Source organism: Colletes gigas, unplaced genomic scaffold (assembly GCF_013123115.1).
Source record: "Colletes gigas isolate AHSC1104 unplaced genomic scaffold, ASM1312311v1 Colletes_gigas_Sc00006, whole genome shotgun sequence".
Taxonomy (NCBI): domain Eukaryota; kingdom Metazoa; phylum Arthropoda; class Insecta; order Hymenoptera; family Colletidae; genus Colletes; species Colletes gigas.
The window spans coordinates 3,683,695-3,705,803 of record NW_025106635.1 but is presented as its reverse complement, the minus strand read 5'-3'; the positions used below and the strand labels follow the sequence as shown (position 1 = coordinate 3,705,803).

Genomic DNA, 22,109 nt, shown 5'->3' with positions numbered 1-22,109 from the left:
CCGTCGATAACTTTTACCTCGCGCAGGAAAGAAGCTTTTGTAAGGAAACCCCGTGGAAGTTTCTTCCAGCCCCGGCCATGGCCAGTAACGTGTCCAACAGCTTAATCTTCGACTAATCCCCGCTCCCTCGATGCGACGCCTGCAAGGAATTAGAGGTAATCCGAAACACGAGTTTAATGGCCAACTCCTCATACAATCACAAACTGAATGTTTACGGGTCGGCGAGGTAATACGTAAACAAATTTACAGCTTTCATCGGCCGCCCATTCGAGCTTCCCCGTAAACGCGTCGCAAATAAACTGTGGGAGTTCCCCGGAAAAGTCTCAAACTCCTTTCAACCCTTTCCAAGACATCGTGCAAAACAAATTTCATCAAACGATCGAAGCAAAACAGTCGGATGATTTAATTTCTCGATTTCTCTCCGCCAATATCCACGATATCCTTTGTCCTCCGGAACTGCGTGGGCGTTCGATTCGACGCTAACGTCCCGAATATGGCCGGCATTACCGAGTCACGATCGTCTTCGAGGGAATTCGATTTCTAGATTGGGAACGTTCAAAGAGGCAGGGCCAATCTCGGTCGTTCGGGTTTTCGGAATCGCGCCATTTTCACGAACTTCCGCTCTGCCCCCGATCACGTGAACTTTATCGCGTCGTTCCGGGCGGACACCCGGGGACGAAAATGAGCGGGAAGCTGATTGGAAAGCACCGCGGGACCCGATTGATCGCGAAAGATCGCGATGCTTTCTGACCGGGGGCCGGATTCTTCTAGGTAAATGTCAGTTCGCGAGTTTTTGGCCGATTGGAAAACTTAGGCGGGCTGGTGGGTGGGGGGGGTGGAAGTTCCTCGAACTGTCATTAGTCAGCGAAGCGCGGTTTCATTCAATCCCGACCGCCTGGCTCCCTTTAACAAACATGTTGACAACGACCGGATTGCTCTTCGCGAAAACCGAGGGAGAACAGCCCCCGTAATTGGAAGTTACTTTCCCGTGACGCTCGCCTCTCTTTTCCGGGTTGCTCCTCGGAACGGAAACTTCAGAAACGGTTGCTTTTGTCGCGCGAACCGCTAGATCGATGTCTCTCTAACCTCCGGTAAAAGGATCGTCGATCGAGCGGAAAAAGGACCGGAGAATAAAAAAAAGAAAAAAAGAAAAACAGCTTCGAGCAATCGGGGCGATCGGTCGAGACCGGTCTATCGATGTCTCGGAATTGTTTGCTTCCCACGCCCGGTGCGCGGGAGCTTTCGCGAATTAATATTCCTTTATGGGAAGGGAGGGAATATACACTTTTGAGAAAGCAATTATCGGCGCTGTTCGGGAAAAAAATTTCATAAAGAAATGGCTCTTTTTAGCCGTCTAAAGTAGAACGGCCCGGGGGCTGTCTGGCACTTTGGACCGAAAATTGCGGTTTCGTCGGAACTTTCTTCCCGACGGGAGAATAATTGTGTCGAAATATGGTTCTTTTGTCCTTTTTTTACAGGGCAGCGTGACTGCTTTTAAAAATTCGAAAGTATTCGAGAATTAATAAATTGCGCAACTTTTAAGGGAGGTATTCAATTTTGGCTATTATCACTTTGGTCTTTCTTATGTAAGATAAAATTATTGAAAGTGTAGCACCTCATGGCCTGGTAAAGTGTGCATTATACCAGTTCCGATAAACTATATTATAATAAATTTTATGAAAAGAAATGCAATCCATAAACATATATGACATATACATATCTATTTACTACAAATGGATTAAATTTACCAAAACTATTTCGAACGATATTTTGTACCTGGACGATTTAAAGGACAGATAGGATTACGTATTAAAATAGCCTGCGTCAACGTTCGTCGATAAGAGAAAAGATCGTATCGATCTTGGTGAGCGTTCCCCGGCACGTAATGGCCTCGAAACAGCCGATTAACGCAACAATTTGCCGCAGCCAGTGTGACGTAGAAATCAAATTCCTGCCAATAATTGTCTCCAAACGTATGTAATCTGGTACTCGTAGCCCCGCGGAATCTCCTTCCACGTTGATTCGATTTCCCGGTCGCTCCGGATAGTAGCTTCCGGCGAAATCCCCCTGGCGCCCTCCGTCGCGACGCTACGAGTATACGGATCCACCCAATAAGATCGTCGTTGCACCTGGCGACCCTCCCGCTGTCCCCCTTCCGCCAGGGCCGTAACGTCTCCTCGTTGCTCCCAAAGGCATCGGTCAAATTCGATTTTCCTTTTACACCCGAACCGAACCATTCGGAATAGCGATCAGTTCTAGCGCCCAGGGAGGACCTTATTCAGGAAGTTCGCGTTGGCTACTATAGGGCTGGCCAGCCAGCCAGCCAGCCGACCGAGGAGCGAAGTGGTAAACTAGATACGGCTACAGATAGGAAGGGAATAGAAGCAGAACCGGGTCAGGCTAGCCAATCCCCCTCTGCAAGGCGCACCAATCTCCCTACTGGTAACGTTCGCGTGCACATCCTCCAACTCGTAACCGTCTCTCTCTCTCTTTCTCGTCCTTCTTTTCTGTCCTCTGTTTTTCCGGCGCTTTCTCTCAATTTTTCCCCTCCCACCCGCTTTCGATACCCACGATTCACAGTTTCGCCCCGTCATCGCACTCCGGAGGATTCCGCGGCCGAAAAAGGGCCGCCAGCAAAGTGGTAGCTCTAACGGGTGACGTCGATTCCGGCTGCCAAGCTATTGCATAATGCTTCGCGGCGAAATCCTTGCTGGCACGAGGACCGACTCAAAGGGGAATCCGTTGGTACGCGTCGACCAGGAACTTTTGCGGTTTCCACCGTCGACATCCGACACAGGAGAGTTCACCGTCGGTGACTGACTTACAGGACCCCGTCGTCGCGTCGGGGAAATTTATCGGATACGGGGGAACGAAACTGTTTGTTGCGAGGAAACGCGAAATTGGGCCGGACGTGGACCCGGGACTTGTGGATCGTTCTTTGTCCCGACACCGAGTCGACGTACAGTCGAGTATTCGAGCCGAAAAGCTGGTTAAAATACCATTTATCAGATCTTGAGTGAGATATAAAAAATTTCGTTGTCTGAGATAATAATAAGCTTTGTTCTGCATCGAAACTGAACACTTTTGTAGTACTAATTAAAATATCACACTTTTTCTTTACTAGCCGATCGAACCTTCTTACGAGACTCTGAAGACCGTTCTAAGTTAATCGATGTGCAAGAAATTAATATTAAGATCACAAAGATCCGAATGTAACGAATTATACAGAAACGCCAAGCTTTAGGGGATGAAAAGCCCGGTAGGAGACACCTCTGGGAAGTTCGTTTGCGCGTTAGAGCTAACGAAATAATCATTATTTAGTCAGCGCTGCTCCGTCGACGGGATTTACATAAGGCGTGGGGGGGAAGCCTAATTACGAAAAAATACATATTTCGCGAAATATCACGCGTTTCCTCTGGTGCCCGCGTAGTCGTTAATGAACTAATTACGAGCACACGAGACGCCACGCTCTGTGAATACGACCTCAGGACCCTTTCTGCGCTGTACGTCATCCGCGGGCGTAGTCAGGCTTAATTTCACGTACCGTTGATGAGACTGTCTGCGTACCGAGGCCAAAGGAGGGGCAGTCGCGCAATATTAATATGCAATCGAAGCCCTCTTCCACATAAGCCGGTTATGACGGGGCGTATCGCTTAATTTGATGTTCATTCGATTAATCCAGCGCGGTTGTCGGTAGAAATAACAATGGTTCGAGGGGCCCGTGGCGGGACCGCTATTGGCAATTTCCAGCGACGCTCGATATCGAGGACGCCGTCGCGTTTACGTACACCGTGTATCCGTAATTTGACAAGGAACGGGCTGCTTTTCACATTCTTATCCGTCTTCCCCCCCCCCTTTCTGTCTGCCTATTTAGTTCGCTCGTCTCGTATCGAATAAAACGTCGATTTCTTGTCATATTGTCGTGCACGTCGCGGTTCCCACCTTAGGCACCAGGAAAATACTTTGGACTTCCGGCGAGCATCGTTTAATTACGGTTACCTCGAATCTCAACAGGTTAAATATGTACCCAATCACCCAATCGACGCGACAAAAGAACGTTGAAAGAGACATTTTCTCAAACTTCGAACCAGCTAAGAAAATGTCAAAACAAGCTTGTTATACACGCGCGCAGAAGATAGGAAAACGGTGGATGGGTATCTTCTATCGAAGACAACGTGCAGAAAATACTGTTTGTTGCCGGGGAAAAAGAAATCTCAATCTTTGCATTGGATGTCAAAAGAGCTTCTCTTCGAGCGTGTCGAATAACGAATAAGAGAATCCATGCATCGGCAAACAAGACGTAAAACACGGAATGTATAAATATAGTAGAAAACCAGGGTATTTCTTCGACGAATAAGATTTTTATAACAGGCTGTTCGTATCAGCGGATCGTCGACCGGAAGAGAGACCCAACTTCGAGACCGACTTCCACCGGAAAAAAATTTAATTCCACGTTCTGGGTTCGTTTCTTCGCCGAGACCTGGATCCCCGCTGCGAGACTCGCGAAACAAGTTTCTAAAGCGAGCGTGATTTTCTTTTGAAAGGAAGACCCGGCCATACGTTGCGTCCCTGATCGCCGATAACCCTGTTACGAACGTACGTTGTACAGAGCTCGCTGAGGCCCATTTAAAGTATCACGGGTCCTGGTACGGATACGGAGCGGTACCTTTTCGCAGGGCATAACGCGGGGTTAGGGTTGTCCCGGTTGGCGAACGTGACGCGTAAAAATATCATGTAGGGTACCGATACATCACGCGATCAGATAAAGGAAAGGGGAGCTGACTTCGTCGTTTGTCGTCCCGATAGAATCTCGGCCCGCGGTGGCTCGCTTTATTTTTGCACCCAACTATTTTGATGACTCAACTGCTAGACTGGGCTCCTTGGACTCGCGCGGGACCTTCTGCCTCTCCCGTAACGGATTCTCGAGAGATCGGGATCACCAGGTAGCCCTCTAACCGTTTTTCTAAAACGCGGTTAGCGGCTACGTGAAGAAGATCGGTCGACGCGACAACGCGATTCTGAAATCTTCATCTGAATAATTTAGACCGCCACGGAAATTAATGGGCCGCTCCGTCTGCACAGAGACTTGAAATTCTACTCGTTCGACATCACCGAGTGGTTTCCTGGAATCTCCATTATCGGGGAGACACGACTATTCGATGTAGGAAATAACCCTTTCGAAAAATTCAGATCGTTAAATCCAGTGTAGGTCAGGACGATACGATCTTCGAGCATAAATCTAATTTTGAGACAGCTCGGGAGGACTTGAAACGGGTCAACGTAAGGATCATTCGTTTCATTTTCCAATGTATTGTGTCACTTTGAAATTCTTTCACCGATCGATGCAATAATTTAATAATTAAATCCAATGATCGTAGCTCTCCCGATGGCAGGCAATTTTTATTCCTGAATATATTAACCGTCGTTATACGGCTTTGATGTCATTACTATTCGTAACCAATTCTTGCAATAATTAATCTAATAAATATATAATTAATACCGATAGTATTAATCTGTAATGTCAAGCATATAAGCTTTTCCAATTTCATGCAATTCGTACTCTATGTATTAAATACCATTATATCACTTTGATATCGTTATTATTAATACAGATTTCCTACGAGACTTTGAATAATAAAAAAACTAGAATGGTAAGTTTTGAAGGTAGCTTTCTCAGCAAACATCGATAATGTTCTAATTGTTTTATTGACAAAGCAATCCTGTTTCAGCATCTTCGCGTGAAAATTCCGCGCGTCAGTGTGCCAACGTTTGTCTTCAACTTTGCATTCGCTGGCCAATATTTGCACTGCACGCGCCGATTATTTACGCGTACACAGAACGCGAACAAACATCGTTCGTCTAGCGCGACGTGTCAACTAGCTTCATGATTGCGCCAGAGTTGGCCAAATTTTATTCACTCGTTCAGAGAGCAATAACAATTCTACTCGTAGCAACAAAATTCGTTTCGCTGTTTTCACGAAGCATTTCTAAGATTCTGTAGTCGAGTGGACACGCGTAATTACGAGTGATCGGTAATTAAAAGACGTTTAGTGTTCCATAGTTTCAAATCCTTGCCAATTAATATTTAGCCATTAACAGGGCAATTTTTCAGACACGGTCACCTCGACTGCCATAAATCGTAGGCTGGAACGGCTCGAGCAAATCGCAACACGGAACGAAATAGTCATTTCTACGAGCGGACTACTTTTGAGTTAATTACTGGGAAAATAAAGAACTGGGTCGAAATCCTGGGGAACGAAAGGCTGCAAGGCGTTAACGAGCCTCCGAATTAGAGCTATTAAAATGTTCACACCGACGAGCCCTACATATCGTCCTGCGATTCTGTTAGACCGTGACTCGATCCGATTGGCCGACCGTGAAACACGTTCAGGAATACCTGTCACTTTCATTGGCGCGACCGAACCGTGACCCGAATTTACAACGCGCAATGCTGATCAATTAAAGTTAATTGCAACGTGTAATGAATTTCATTTGTGCTCCGTCGATTCTGCGTAGCTACGAGAGACAGATCCTACGTTACCCTAATTTTCCGCTGATCGTTCGCGCGATGCAATATCTTGCAATAAATCGAGAACACGCGGCCCAGCATTCGCGAGCAATTAATATGTGCTTATTAAAATGGATGTTTCTACAGATTTGTTTCCAGCTCTTCGAAAGAAACTTCAAAAAAATCAATAGCAAGGAGCAGAGGTAGATAATTTCTCCTGCTATCACACGGTCGAAATTATCTTTTACACCGGGAATCCGTATAAATCAAACCACCTACCGTGATCTTGAGGTCCCGCAGGTCACACGTATCGTATTGCCTGCTGAAACGAAGAACCGTGTGCGTCTTGTTCTCGTAACCCAGTTGCAGATAATAGTCTTGGCTCGAGTCCATTTGGGGATCCCCGCTGGCGTTCTTCACGTGGCGATCCTGAAAAGAGCAATAACTTTGCATTAAACTCTGCGCCAATCGACCAGTAAAAACATTAGGATAACGTACGATACCGTCGAACCGTTTCGTTTTAGAATCCCACGCGAGCTCGGATGAAACCGAGATACCTTGGATCGCGAACTTTCGCACTAGGTATTTCGAGTTTCCTCAAACCCCCCATCGAATACGTTATTGGGAATCGTTTGGCTTTCAGTTGCAATGCTTGCAGTAATCTGTATAGAAATTGTATAAAGGAGGTAGAGTACCGTAAATCGGTAGCTTGGGTCCGATCTAAAGTTGTACCTATCTAGTAATTAATGGAGATTTCGACTTGCAATCTTCATACAGTAGGGAGAGTTCTGCTATATTTTATACCTTCTACACTAGCTTCTAATTAGTTGCAACAATCAACTGATTTGATATCGCTACTGCAACAGTTTTAGAAGAACTCCTCTTAATATTTCGTAAAATTACTTTCTGCAAAAGGTGTGGATCATCGAAAGATCACGATGATGGTGTAACGAACTGTACAAGTTTGCTTTTTGTTCCCAGAGGGCCGAACGGACGATTAACGCTGATTCATATTGCCGTGAAATTGAAAAGATGCATGAAAAATTTACCGTAACGAACTCTCTGTTAATCAGTCCATGCGGACCGCTTCGCGATAATACAGCTAAATAACTTTGCACAATTTGAAATACGCGTACAATATAACGCGTTCGTTTCTCCTGAGAGAATCAGGATTTCGCACAGCGTGGTTCGGATTCCCCAAACGAGAGGGGCGACGAGGTCCACGAGATTCGCGGAGGGGAGAAACTATTCATCGCGTCGCCTTTTTCGTCGATCGCCTTTTTTCTCGGTCCCGACGCGTTTCGGGGACGACACACCTAGTCCCAGACACCCAGAGCCAAGGGGAATCAGCGAGTTAGTTAACCCGTAGGCGGCGTTCGAATCTCCGTAGGCCCGAAGACAAGTTTTTCTGCGGGATTCCTGGTCGCCGCCTCAATATAATTATCCGCGGTTCGCCGTCGGCTGGACGCGCAATGCCGACGACGCCTACCAACGCCATTGTTCCACCGTGAACGAGTCCAGGGGCCCCCTGGTTTTTTCTCGGCTTTTCGGCGAGCTTTATTAGAATTTAATTTAGCTCGGAGCGAGCGGACAGGCCGGACCGCGAACGCGCGCCGTGAGCCTCGACGAGTCACGCGCGTTATACTTCTGGGCTCCTTTTGTCCCGGCATTCTTCGGGCACCGCCATTCGTCTCACCTTGCGGAGTCCCCCGTGCACACGTACGGGGGCCCCGGCGTATGCGAAACTGCTGCCAGCCCCCGACCGACACACGGCGGAAGAAAAGAACGCCCGGAATATCCATTTATGTTAGCCCCGACGCGTGAAAGGCTCGAACGAGCCCGCCGCGCCCGGGAACGGCCTGATTGGATATAAAATATAAAGTGTTTCGAATAAAAACGCGCCCTGGAACGAGGGGGCCCGGTGCGGCAAAAACGCACGACTCTTTGCGCGATTGAAAAAAGCACGGGCGCAGGTGTAGGAACGCACCGAGGTAACGATATTGTCAAAGTTCCAGGCTCCTCGTCACCGAACTCCCCAAACACGAAATTCGGACATTTTACCATTTATTGCACGCTGGAACGTTCGTACATATCGAAGCAATTGTATATGATTTGATGCGTCTGTTCATTACTCGCTGTTTCTACTTATGCTAATGGATCGACTAGAAACGCATTAACAACGCGTATTAAAAATACTAAAACTTTAGACGTGCGCAGTTTCGAAACTATTAATGTTTTATTAATAATTAAACCACTGTTGGCAACGGTGAAGCTTCCCCTTTAAAATGGTTTTTGGTTTTTGACGATCCGACTTATAGTTTTCGAGATATCGTAATTTATGTAAAAGGTAATTTATCTTAATTCGACTAGGATCTCGATCAGCGCCTCAGAAAGGCCTATTAACGCGTATTAAAAATCATAAAACTTTGGATGCGTGCAGTTCCAAAACTATTAGTGATTTATTAATAATTGAACCTCTGTTGGCAGCGGTGAGGCTTCTCCTTTAAAATGGCTTTTGAATTTTGTCGATCGGACTTTCCGTTTTCGAGATATCGTAATTTATGTAAAAGGTAATTTTTCTTAATTTGACTATCGCTGTCTCCGTCTAACGCGTCGCGTCGGACCTCCTTGTCGCACGTTGACCCACTGACCGAGTGACTGAGTGACGTCACGTTTACTATTTACTACGGTCACGTGCGGTCAACGACCTTGACAAGGCCGTAGTAAGTTCATTGACCACGCGACGTATCTTCGAAATTAGCCACCGCAGCGACTTGAAACTAAAATCGCTATATCTCCGGAACTAATAAAGCTATCGACTCGTACAAACGCTCATTTTAAAGGGCGTTTCATCCCCTATCCAATGACTATACTTGCTACTATAATTTATGCTATCTTCTATGTTTATTTTGACATTTACTTTGACCCTATGTACCCACTGAAGTTCCACCAATCTCTATTGATTATACAACTGGTGTACGATAAAACTGGATTCACGTTATTTAATAAATATCATCATTTTCCTCGTCAATTAATTTAAACGAGCTCCGCGTCAATGTTCGCGGATTATTCCGACGGATGCAGATTTTTCTTAACAATCCCCTTCCTCGTCGTCGCTTTTGTCGCATTAGACGTCTGCAATGGACACGAGAAACTGCTTGGAAATGTAACGCAGTGAATCTGGGAGAAAATTCGAATTCCTCGACGGAAACTAGAACCATTCTTTCGCTTTGAGAGCGCGACGATCGAGCTTTGAGCCGGCAGTCGCCGTCGATATTGCTTCCGCGTTTAGCGTTTCGATAAAGGCTTCCCGGGGAAAAGAGAGCCCCGTGCACGCTGATACCTAACAACTGCATCCTTTTGTCTCGGTGGCCAGGGAATCCGCGTCGCTGAAAATAAGATGCCACGGATCGAAAGTGGGTATACTGCGACGATACTTTTTATTGCCGGATGAGCACCGTTTTAATTGCGACCGACGGAACGCTTAGTCAAGGAAATTAAATTCTTTAAGCGTACTTGGAAATTGCTAGGATAAATCGCAAGATTTTTCCTTCTACCTTGTCGATGTCTCTTCTATACGAGATCCTATGATCAATATTATCTTGCAAATATATTAAACTAACTCTGCAGATTTCTACAACTATCACTATTTTCAAATGAAAGTGTATTTTAATTAAATAATTGGCAACTGATTAGTAATAAATTTTTCTCGCCGCTCCTATTGTTACTATTAAAAAAAACCCGCGTGTGTGGTCTCCGTGAGACTCTGCCTCGGCGTTAATCGCACCTGGAGATCGAAGTTCGCGATCAGCCATGGTGCAAGGGACCTTGAAGGCCCGACGGAGGCTAAACTTGGCGACCAACGAGTGCCTGGGAAACCGCGGTCGCTCGTAAAAAGAAGAGGCATCGGTACGTAGCGCGAGGACGGCCGAGTAATAAATAATTTTCAGCGCCGTCTCGCGCAACTTCTTCAATTTCCGCCGCCACGTCGGAAGCGGGGAGCATACTTTTTCCACCCTCTCGAGCCGCCAGCAGCAGCAGACGCGCGACCGATCGAAAAGTCGGACTTCCGCGTCGCTCTTGCTTCCACCTTTCCCAGCTGGGGCTGTCTACCCCCGGGGAACGTGCTCGCGAACGCTCCCGTTCCACCCCCCCGTTCGTCATCAATTCCGTGTACGCGAGACACGGTCCGAGTTTGCACGGGACCATTTCTCGTGGTACCAGTTCCTCGACGGGCGTCTGATCGCGTCGCGACGCTGTCCACGAAAAAGGAAATCGCATCGAGTCACGTACAGGATACACAAAGTGTCTCTGAATAATCGAACTGCGACGGGATGTTTTATGAATGGAATTAAAACGAGAGTTTGGCACTTCTGATGGCAGTGTTAAAATAAATGTACGCAAATGCCACTCGAGGCAGAAACATTCTAACTCCTACAATAGTGAACGTATCTCATAGAAATTTAATTGTGAAATTAATCCTTTTCATCAGTCAGATGTAAATATGTTAATTTAGATATAGTATCATCATTTACAGCTCACAGGCTCTATCGCAATTGCGCAATTTGAAGGTTCGTGGTGTCGAGAGGGCTAGTAATTCTGGGTCTAAACCACTTGGTGGTGCAACGCCCGGAGGGTAGATATACATATAACTCGCTGATCTTCGGATCAGGTGGTTATAGGCTCAAATAGCTCAGACGCGCGTTGACACGCGAAGCAACGCTTATCCTGTCGGTGAACACGAGCCCTCGAGGTCTTGGATCCTTTTTTACAAGTACCATTTTACATCCTATTCTTTTTTCATATAATCAGCGGACTCTATCAGAGTTGGAACGATGGAAACCGTTCGCGGATGAACGAGCGTTCCGTTTCCGCGTTCGCGTGTAATTGTCTCCTGTCGTTGGTTGGTTACCAGCGTTCGCGTACGCGCGTTTGATGCCGCGGAATACCGCGTATCGTCGCGAAAGAATGGCGAACGCGTCCCGCAATTATACGAATTAGGTCCGCCCCTATTCATCGGTCGACAATACCTTCTCGGCACGCGAGTTTTGTCGAAAACGGGGGCGCGCGTCCCGCACACGCGGAGCGCCGCGTTTAACTGCTCTGATTTAAACGAGACGCGAGTTTCGGCTTCCGTTTCGATTCACCGGCCTTTCGAACGGACGGATGCTCTTTCGGGACCGTATTATCGAATTTGTCGACGCTCCCGTTTTTCCCCCTTTTACGTCCCCCTCCGCCAAGTGGTCGCGTTTCCTCGGAGATTAGGCGAGAATCACTCACTGGATAAACAGTTAATCGAGTTATCCGTTAATTGTAACGAACTTGCTATGTTTAAAATTATACCAGACCATATATGAGTCGAAGAAGGTATTTTGCAATATTATTAGGTCTATGAAGTTATAAAAATTGTTGTGGAAGTATATACGTATAAGGACGCGTGGAAAATAGAAATCTGTTAATACAAAGTAAGTTTAAAATGATTCCAGTCTATACGTGTACAAAATGCTATACTGTCATAATAGTATGATCCAGAAAAATTCTTATGTCCATTGCGAGCCACACACACGACGATCTTCCCTGGAATAATTTATAGAACCATCGTCGATACGAATACAGTAGAACTCTGTACCAACGTGGAAAAGTAAGTGTTGCATTATTCGAAAATTCACCTAACCGACCAGTCGCGTCGTCCCATGGGGGGCGAATAATGGAGTTCCACCGTGTTCGAACGATAATTGTGGCGTACGAGGAGTTATTGTGTGCAAGTTGTCGTGCAAACGCTGTTATTTCGAATCGAGACAGGACGGTTGACGCTCCGCGCACGACTCCGTTCGAACAATAAATTATTACGTCGATGGCTCTTACGTGGCCCCCGGTCGGACACAATTTTATTTCGCTCTCGAGCGTCATCCGCCAAGTCGTTTCTATTCTTGCGACCGATGCACGACGTCACGGGGACAATGGCGGATTGTCGAACCGTGGTATCGTCCCTTAATTGGCATAATTTCCCCGCTGCGCAGAACGGCGCGTAACGCGGTTGCGGTATTCGTGAGAAGCGGCGGTCGGATACGCGAGGGTCAATTACACGGAGCCAGTCCCCGTTCGTTCCGTGTCACTCGGAATTATAAAGAAACTTTCCGCCCGCGACTCGCGACGTGGAATTTCCGGAAACGTTTTCCCCGTGTCGCAGCGCGTTTCTGTTACCTTTTGTGTCGCGACGTTCGTGAGCCCATAGGAACGCAACGACAATTTATTAACAATTACCGCGTCCGGCGATTGTTTCCGTCCTGACCACCCTTATCCGCACGCGTGATCGAGCCCACGGCCAGATCGCGATCGTTTTCTCCACGAATATCTGACCAGTGTATTCGATCGAAAGGAAAAACAATTTTTGAACATATAAAAAAGTGAGCAACCTCACGATTTAAAAGACACACAGCGGATAATTGCTGGATGTCGGTGCAACGAAAAAAATCGTCTTTAAAATGTTTTTGTCCGCTGTAAAGTAATTGCACGCCGTGGCCCGGCAACATGGTAGTAAAGTGTAAATTATCCCTCGAGCCAAAATGAGCTTGACATGCCTGATTTACATAGTCTTCGGATGGTTATCGTCATCGTTGCAGTCACCGACGACGAGAGTAAACGCAAATTGAGCCCGTGTAATTGCTATAATCTCTGGTTGCGGGATATTTTTTTGCTCCTCGTTGCTCGCGTATGTGCCTCGACGATTCCGCGATCGGCCACGGGCTCCGGAGAGCAAGATTATTACGCCGCGAAACAATTATGCCACGAGTGGAGACTCGAGGCGAGCGATTCAATTTGCAAACGTTTCACATCGCCGCGGAACGTAAATAACGAAGGAATATTTTTTAAAAAACTTTCGCTCCTTCGACGAGGAAATGCAATTCCCACCGGGTCCCGGATAAGTAAAAATTGCTTTGCTATTTTACGAACTAAAGGGTTTCGATCGATCGTTTAAAATATACGGGTCCACGGGACCTTGATTCGCTTCTTGGCCATAAATAGTCGTCGGTCGCGTGGACATCGAGGCGGCCGGATTCGTAGAAAACCGGCGATCGTAATTCCCAGTCGCAGATTATGGATCTGATTGCAGAGTAAGCAATACTCCACGGCTATTTGATTACCGGCGTATCGGAAATTGTATTAACAAGCGCGACTGCGACGAAAGAAATTTACTGCCTGCTCGGTGAACGATCCTGCCATAACGAGCACGGATAAGGTGGGAACAGAGGGTTTAATACCGCCCCGACGGAAGTTCCTTCGTGTTCGATACGGCTCTCAGCAATTTTTCTGCGTACCTCGTTACGTTTCGATCTTTGAAACTCTGCTTTTCGCCTCCTTTGCCCGACACACCCTTCTAATAAATATTAGACATTGTTAGAAAGAGGAACGAATGTTCTCTGGCACTGAGACAAACTAGAGCTCGATTATCGTTTCTATATACCTATTAATTCGTATCTTGATCTCATCAACAGACATATGTACGTTCGTCAGGGCGTCGAAGATGAAACTTCCCTTTTCAGCTTGTTGTCGTTAATATTATTCGTTTTAAAAACAATTTCCCTGTACCGGAACTCCACAATTAGATCGTGCAGTGACCGAAGCGAACCAGTCGTCGTGGTGCTCCCGCTCAAAAGCATTCCATCCAATGGGCTTATCGACTTCCGATCCATCTCTCGATCGGCCCCCTTTCCCTCCCCCGCGACACACGGATCAGATATTAAACGTCTCGCGAACGGCAAACACTTCCATTTCTGCGTTGATTTCGTGTCCTGCAGCATGACGCCCCCGCGACAATAAACACGAGAATGACAGTCGATGGAAAGCGAAGGCAATAGCACCGTGGGACGCGTACAGCCGCGGAAACGACGTTCCCATCGCGATAGTGTTCTACAACAACGTGCACTTCCTGATTTCTTTAGTACGTAGCTCCGGATGGTGTATGCAAACGCGCAAACAATGCCGTGACTTGCACGCGACCCGTCGGGGAACTTACGAAAACTTTCTCGTTACGCGTCGCGAGCCACTATCGGCTCTTTCGAGTATGACTTTCTTGCGTATCCGGCCAGCCGTGGCACGCGAACCAAAGAACCGATTTTGCAAACGAAGGGTCTCCTGGGGAAACGTGGTTGACGTTCGCGGTGAGAAAAAAATGGTGGAATAAATAAAGGAAGCTCCGTACGCGTGGCGAGTCTCGAGACGATCGAATCAGAAGTTCCGGTGGTGTTCGTTCCAAGAAAAACAACTTTAGAGTTTGGGCCGGTAACGAGATATACTTGCAGCTGTCTGTAATTAATCTGCTATTCCAGCTCCATAAAATAGCCCTTGCTCTTTAAAATACTCGTTTAGTATGTTCGTCTCTTGAAAATTACTCTCATAAATTGCTCTGTCTTAACGATTTTCTATTTTGCACGAGACCTTACAGTTTGCGTTAGTTGCATATGCTTGCACGACAATTTACGTTAATCTGGAGGAAGAAGTATTAAAAACGATCGACTCGAGCCACTTTCACGATCGTTGCATCGATTATCGATACTGGTAGGAATTATTGAACGACAAATCGTCGAGCGGATGCTAGAAAATGTGACTGGCGTAAAGAAAATTGAAAACAGCGGGAGAGTATTGCCCCTGTTGAGAGTAAACACGTGTTTCCGGGCAGGGGTAATGCAGCCCAGCCACTCTAATGGCTTTAATTCCTAACCGATGCACCCGTTCGTTTCTCATATCGTGTCACGCGAGTGTCACGCATTGGAAATTGCGAACAGCGGGGCGACCGTTCGATGCACGAAAGACGCGACGTTTCCGGGAAATCTGAAAGCGCAATTTCGCATTGCACGGCGAATTTCAATAACCCCGTCGCGAAGCCCCGGAGCCTTTCTTGTCGCGGGCTCTTCTCGTCGTTATGCCCGATCGATTTCACGTGCCGAACAATTATGTCAATTACTCCGGCCCGATTCGCCGATCGCGATAATGCGACGCGACGTCACCTACGCTGACAGCGACACCCTACCCGATCGGCTAATGATGGCGCTTAATGGGCTCGAATAGCGTCAAGAACGAGATCGATAGCCGAAATTCCCGTAATGAGAGCGTCGAATCTCCAATCAAGGATCGAAGATTATTGTAATCGTATCCCTCTTCGTGCCCGAACACTACCCCAACCGGCCATTTTGATGGCCTGCAATCATTGCGTATTCAAAGCTACGAACTTTTCTTTTCGAACAAGCAGATTGGCTCTTCTTTCGTCAGTCTTGGATATTAACACTGGAACTACCGACACTTATGGTGTCCATATTAGAAATTCATTTTGACCACGTTTTTAATACGAGACTTTGTTCCAAAAACAGGTTAAATTGAGACAATATACAACATAGACGACGAGAGCGGTATTTTCCAAATATGATAACCTTTGCAGCGGAAAGTTCAAAGGACACGCCACGTGTATTATATTATCCTTTCCAGAAATTCGAAAACGTCTCCCCCGATTCCTCCAAAGCAAACTTGATCCCCCGATGCCAGGGTTCCCGTGTCTCTCGGATAAGGAATGGAATCTTCCACAGTTTCGCGTTTACGTTCGAGCCGTTTCGCGCGTATCGAGCCACAGGAGCGTGGAATCGGAAGGCTGAATACGGTCCGGTCCCGTCATGAAAACGGTTATCGTCCCTGGAGGATCTAGGCGGCGGGTAGACCTCGTCTCGTTTGTCGCAATGCGTACAACGATCGTGGATTTTATTCACCGGTGGCCGTCTTTCCACGAGTGTGTGTACCGCGTAATCATTAACGGTGGCCGTGTTCCTCTGCCGGCGATGCTATCGGCCCGATAAATAAACGCCAAAGCCGCGCGGCGACGTTTCTCAGGCGTGAAACATTCGGCGAGCCGCCGACGCGTCCTCTCGAAATCATAAAATTGATGACGACAACCGCACGCATCCGCGGCCAGTGTTCGTCCGGCCGTGCAACGACACCGAGAAACCCCGAAAATACATCCAGGCTTAATGATAAGTGCTCGCGCGATAACAAAAGCGACCACGAGCGATCGCGTACACGAATTCGTCGAGCGAAACGCGTCGTTACCGGCAACGCAGTGCGTAATTCATCGCGCGGCGGAGAAAAGAATGGCTGGTGAAAACCCGTGAAACTGGCGAACGCGAACTCTTTTTCGAAAACGCGAATTTTGGGAGCGCAATAATTTAGAGGTTCGTTGGCCAAAAATGCATTAAGCGGCCCGCTGAACGGAGGCGCCTCGCGCGTCCGTGAGAGTAGGCACTATTTTAGAAACGCACGTGACATCATGTAAATTAAAGTAACGTAACTCATTGTCGCGTGCTGAAACTTATTTTCTTTCGTTAACTGCCGCGGTAAATCACTGAATGCGGTCCGTTCTCGGGCTTTAAACCCGCGTTGCCGCTCCACACAATTTTCGAAGCCCACTACGCTTATTTTTTAGCGAAGAACCAGTTTACCTCGATTTCTGGACAGAGTTTCGACCTGAGTATGTATTTAATTAATGCAATAAACGAGTGTCCTCCTCAGGTAGTACTGACCTTTGCAATGCTTGTACTCAACGCGAATAAATCTATTTTCAAACAAGTTTCTTCGCCTTTTGGAATCATTAAAAGCCCAGGCTACTTTATGGTTGATTTCGTTGGCGATAAAATATTTTACAAGCCACTCCGAGCAATGCCACGGACTAGAAAGCAGATCTTCGCGACTAGAGACGGGATAAGACGTTTCCTCTTGAGAACGGAGGATCACGAGTGTGTACAATTGACACGATTGCCGGAGGGCTCTCGAGAGTCGTCAACCTATGCGATCGTTTCGACGGATCGCGAAGCCATACAGGTTCGCTAATTGAAACGGTGAGTCACAGTTTTCGAGTTATCGGCTCCGTCGTTGAAAGTGCGAGGGCGAATCGGGCCACGGATCAACGACAAGAACGAAGCAAAAACGGAAAACCACTTTATTCCCGGGCGATGTTATCCGACTGATAGCTGGGTTCAACTAGTGTTTCCTGAATACGAAACGTGCGACCGTTTTCTCTCTCGAAATCGTAAAATTGATAAAATAACCGGAAAAGGACGGGGTTGGGCGAGCACGCATCCCAGACGTAGCGACACGCGAGGATGAAAAACTGTAGCGCCGGAAGTCGTCGTCCCCGGGTTCATCGGCGGAAGATAACGAGCGCATACGCGGTGTAATCTGATGGAGCCGTACGCCATGGCTCTCGCGAAACTTTAAGTCGCGTACACGGCTTGTCACAAAGTCTGGTAATAGGATCTACTCGTGCAATTTCCATATCTTCGTACCGGGAGGGGTTGTAACCCCGCCGTGACATCAAAATGCAACCCTAACGTTACACGAGCTCGTCGATCGTGTGTTTCTTTTTACGTAACACGGTGCAAAGTACGTGCAAGTACGCACAACGATCCAATAAATACTATTTGATGTCACGGAAAAGTTTCTTTCGGAGTAGTTAATGGTCTTGATTTATTAGCTTTAAGCGTTCGATGATATTTGAAATGGTCGAGTAAACAATGAATCCGAACAGGAAGACGAGCCATCGCGTGGACAATGGGAACTCATAACGCGAACGCACGATGACCCGATCTGATAAATATGGAACTCCCGAGTAATTGTCCGCCGCGCCTAATCAATTTCCATCGCGTTGTTGCAGCCGTACGCGCGGTTCTTATTGTCAGACATTCAACCGGCGCGCCACGTACGGTCGAACGCCATGTTCCGTGTCGAAGAACGCTCGCTCCGTGGCTTTTCACCTTAACAACGCGGTTACACGAATCTGGATTAATAATTCACCCCGTCGGGGCGAAACGTTGCCCCCGTGCAACACGATCCCGCGGCATAATCGATGTTTCAGACCGAACAACGACCTTCGATTCCTTACGTTCCATTTAACCTCGCACCGAGGATTATAATTCCGGCGAATTCGTACGTACCGGTGATCGAAAGTAACCCAGGGGACGCTGTCTGAATTAGAATCAGCGAAAGAACCGCGCGACAATCCGCGACGGTACGTGCAGCGTTCCGTAAACGAGTCTCGAGCGCAACGAAATGGCCATTTTCGAGCATTTTGCTACTCGTCGCCAACGAGGCATCTTTGCGTAACGTTGTTGGAACTTTAGCGAGAATACGCGCTGGTAACTTGATAATATTTTATCGATATAGTTAACAGAATAAGTGGTGTACACAGTTTTAATGCTCTGTGAGGCTTGATGACTTTTTGGAGTCTTCGACAGTCGAAAAATACAACGATTATTATTATTATTTTTTCAACGAACACCAAAAGTGACCATTATATTAAAGCGGACGATTTAAGAATCTGATAACGATCGTAAGCGCGAGAATCGTTTCGTTCGCGCTTTTCAGGGACGGTCCGTGCACAAATTGGCGTCGAGTTCGCCGAGTCAAAGGAACGCCGATGAAAAGCAACGAAGAACTCTAGGCGCTCGCCTGCAGCCGTCGATTTCTTCCATTTGCAAATCAATTCGTTTCTCCGACTACCACTTTAAGGTATCGTCTATGAGCGATTTCCGAGAGGATTACGCCGACTGTAAAGGGTCCCTACCCCCCCGTCGAGCATTATCGAGCGCGACCTCCCCGACGACCGAGAATTTGCTGGAAATTATCGAACGGCGTAAAATGAATGTTGGATGCGGATGTATCGTCTTCGCGGAGATTGAGCGCGGCTGACGTCTCCGGCAGGCGACATATTTTATTCAAGACGTTGCCCCGTATTGCCTCGGAATCGTAAGCGGCAGCCACGGACTTGTTACAGATGAAGACAATTACCCTCCCCGGATGGAAAGAACAGCGGAGGGAAAGTGAGAACGCAAGGAAAACGAAAGACGGATACGCGGGGCTAAAAAGTTTCATGAATATCAAGGAGCTCGCGGCAACAAATTTCACGGTAACCTAGATTCCCCGGAATACGTCCTATCGTTCGCGTACCGCCCATCATCCGCTTCGTTCTGCGTTTCTTAATCAGGGGACGCGTGACGACCTTCCGACGAAAATTCATTTTCGCCGTGCACGATCCGCCCGACCCGAAAGATGCAGATACGACTCAGCGGTGCATTATTTATGGCGGGGAAGTCGACTGCACGAAATCGCGACACGCCTGGCAATCAACGCGTTACGCGCGATGCTAAACCGTACGGCATATTTTAGACAAATGATAAGTCGGTGACGCGGGCACCTTTTAGTTCGGTAATTGATGGCATGCCAGAGATTAGCGTCGTGGCATGCAAAAGAAATAATAAACGATTAACGCGCTCGCTCCCTGACGACGGCCATCTTAATTTACCGAGGGGGGAGACTCGTGTGAAATGGTGAAACGAGTATATTTTATAGCGTAGGGGTTCGATGAAACTTTTCGCCACTTTCCAAGTATATTCTTTAAATGTTATTCTTTGAAAAATTATTTTTAGTTCCGGGGGTCAATTACAATCATTTTGGGTCAATAGACATACCCCCGAAATCCTACCCACTTTCCAGAAAAAAATTCTTTACCGAAAATACAATGTCTGATCATAACTGTCCTGATTCCCTGATTCTCCTGAAATTCCGTCCGTATATTAAAAAAATCATAACTCCTGAACGGATTGGACGATTTTAATGTTTCAAAAGGCAAACAACGCGTATTTTCGCGAAGAATATGTAGAAATTCTAACAATATTGAAGAAGTTGATCCTTGACCCCGTGAAATGAGAAAAACCCTATAAAAATGGTCCAATTTTCAGACGATCATAACTCCTAGAATAGCGAATACATTTCCTTGAAATTTTTGGAGCAAGTAGAGCCCGTGGATACTATATTTCTTAATAACTTTGACCAAGTGGACACGTGTCGTTTTCTTGGGGTAACACGGTGATCGTGGGTCGAGAACAAGTCCATAACGCGTATCGAGATCTTGGTTTACGCGCCGCGTCACCACGGGGGATCGAAGAGCCGGAATTAATAACCGTTCCGGTGCGGTAAAATACCGCATCGCGGCGCATAATGGGCCGAGCGACGAAGCTGCCGGAGATCCTCGCATCCGCGCGGAACGCCGCTAAGTAAGCCCGCGCGTTATTAATAAATTACAATACACCCGAGACGTTAATTACCGGCGCCGGATTCGCATTGGTCTCGGCGCGCTGACGCGCCGCGAAAGGAGGAAACAATTTCTAATTACTCCGGGACACGAGGAGCCCGGCTACGGAGTCTATAAAACAGGAGCAGGCGCGCGTACCTTTGAAAAACCTGATAGACGAGACAAACCGCTCGCGCGACTCCCTGCCACCGCGCCCGTAATTCGTGTCGCGCGACCCGCTTCGCCTCGTTGCTTCTAATTTACGGCCCGTGGCCTCCTCGTCGCGAAAAACCGCGTGTTTCGCGCGGCCCCGAACAAAGACGAAGAAGCAAACGAACTACGCGAGCTGTCGGCGATCCTCGCCCACCGACGAATCGACCACGTTTACTTTTATCGATCCGTTATTTATATAATATTTTTCATTTTTGCGAGCGACGAAACCGATGTAACTCCGCGTCGAGCATGTACTCCTGTTACACCAAGAGACGGGCGAAACTTTATTCGAATCAATAAAACGTGCAGCGATTTATTCTTGATGTACATTTTGATGTCGTGCGAGGAGAAGCGATTGAAAATTAAGATACCTTGTGTTTGTTCCCACTTTTTTCAATTTTTTCATTTGTTGCGAAATATGTAAAATATAAGGGAGGAATGGACGAGAGCGTAACGAGAGGAAATGTAACAAAAATTGTATGTATAGCACCTATGGATCCTAATAAAGAGAAACTGAAACTGAAACTGAACTGAGTGTCATTTTGTGTCCTATCACTGTCAAGATCGAATACTTATTTTTAGTGTATTAGTGAATAAAGTATTGAATAAATTCGACTAAAATACAATTAAATATACTAAATAGCACATCACCATCGACCAGTTGAGTAGACACTGTACGATATAATTTGAGACGGGAACTTTGGCGTCACGCATACATGCAAACGAGTCACGCGTACGAAGCCCACGTTTTTAAGCATTCCGCTTGTAACACGAGTCTGTTTTTTGTTTCGGGTAAGCATCGGGATCCGTTTCACTGTGCAATCCCCGTCTCCAGGCGGGCGTGAAAAGGTTTCTTCGCGAACGGTAAGACGGTAACGAGAGGGAAAAAGAACAGTGCGCTCCCGGGGTTGCACAGAATTGCACTGCGGGAACGTTAATTGCATCGGTGGAATTTTTACCTGGCGTACCACGGTGAGCAGACTTCCGATCGAAACGTGGTCGAAATTTAAGGCACTAATTACCGAGTATTATACACCTAGCATACTTAAAACTCCTATTTATCAGTCCATCGGGATGATCGAGAGATATCGTTTGATCAATGCGTATTAAAATCGCTGAGTACTTTAAACGCACTTGCAATCCACGCGAAACGCCGATTTTGAAAGCGAATTTGCAAAGCGCGTTGAGTCTTCCAACGCGGATAGAAAGAGTATTTGCGCTACCGTATTTAATTAATATGGATTGATTAAATGCGTATCAAAGCATCGGATGAACGGG

The 22,109-nt window shown here is 47.0% G+C and overlaps 1 protein-coding gene across 2 annotated transcripts in view; it reads right to left on the bottom strand.

Annotated features, from left to right (window-relative positions):
* Window positions 1-22,109, bottom strand: part of LOC122395832 (MOXD1 homolog 2) — a 221,614-nt gene that overhangs the window by 42,860 nt on the left and 156,645 nt on the right. For both annotated transcript variants that reach the window (XM_043393723.1, XM_043393722.1), the window contains exon 3: window positions 6,788-6,937. In XM_043393723.1, the coding sequence (XP_043249658.1) occupies window positions 6,788-6,937 (150 nt within the window). The remainder of the gene's footprint in view (window positions 1-6,787; window positions 6,938-22,109) is intronic.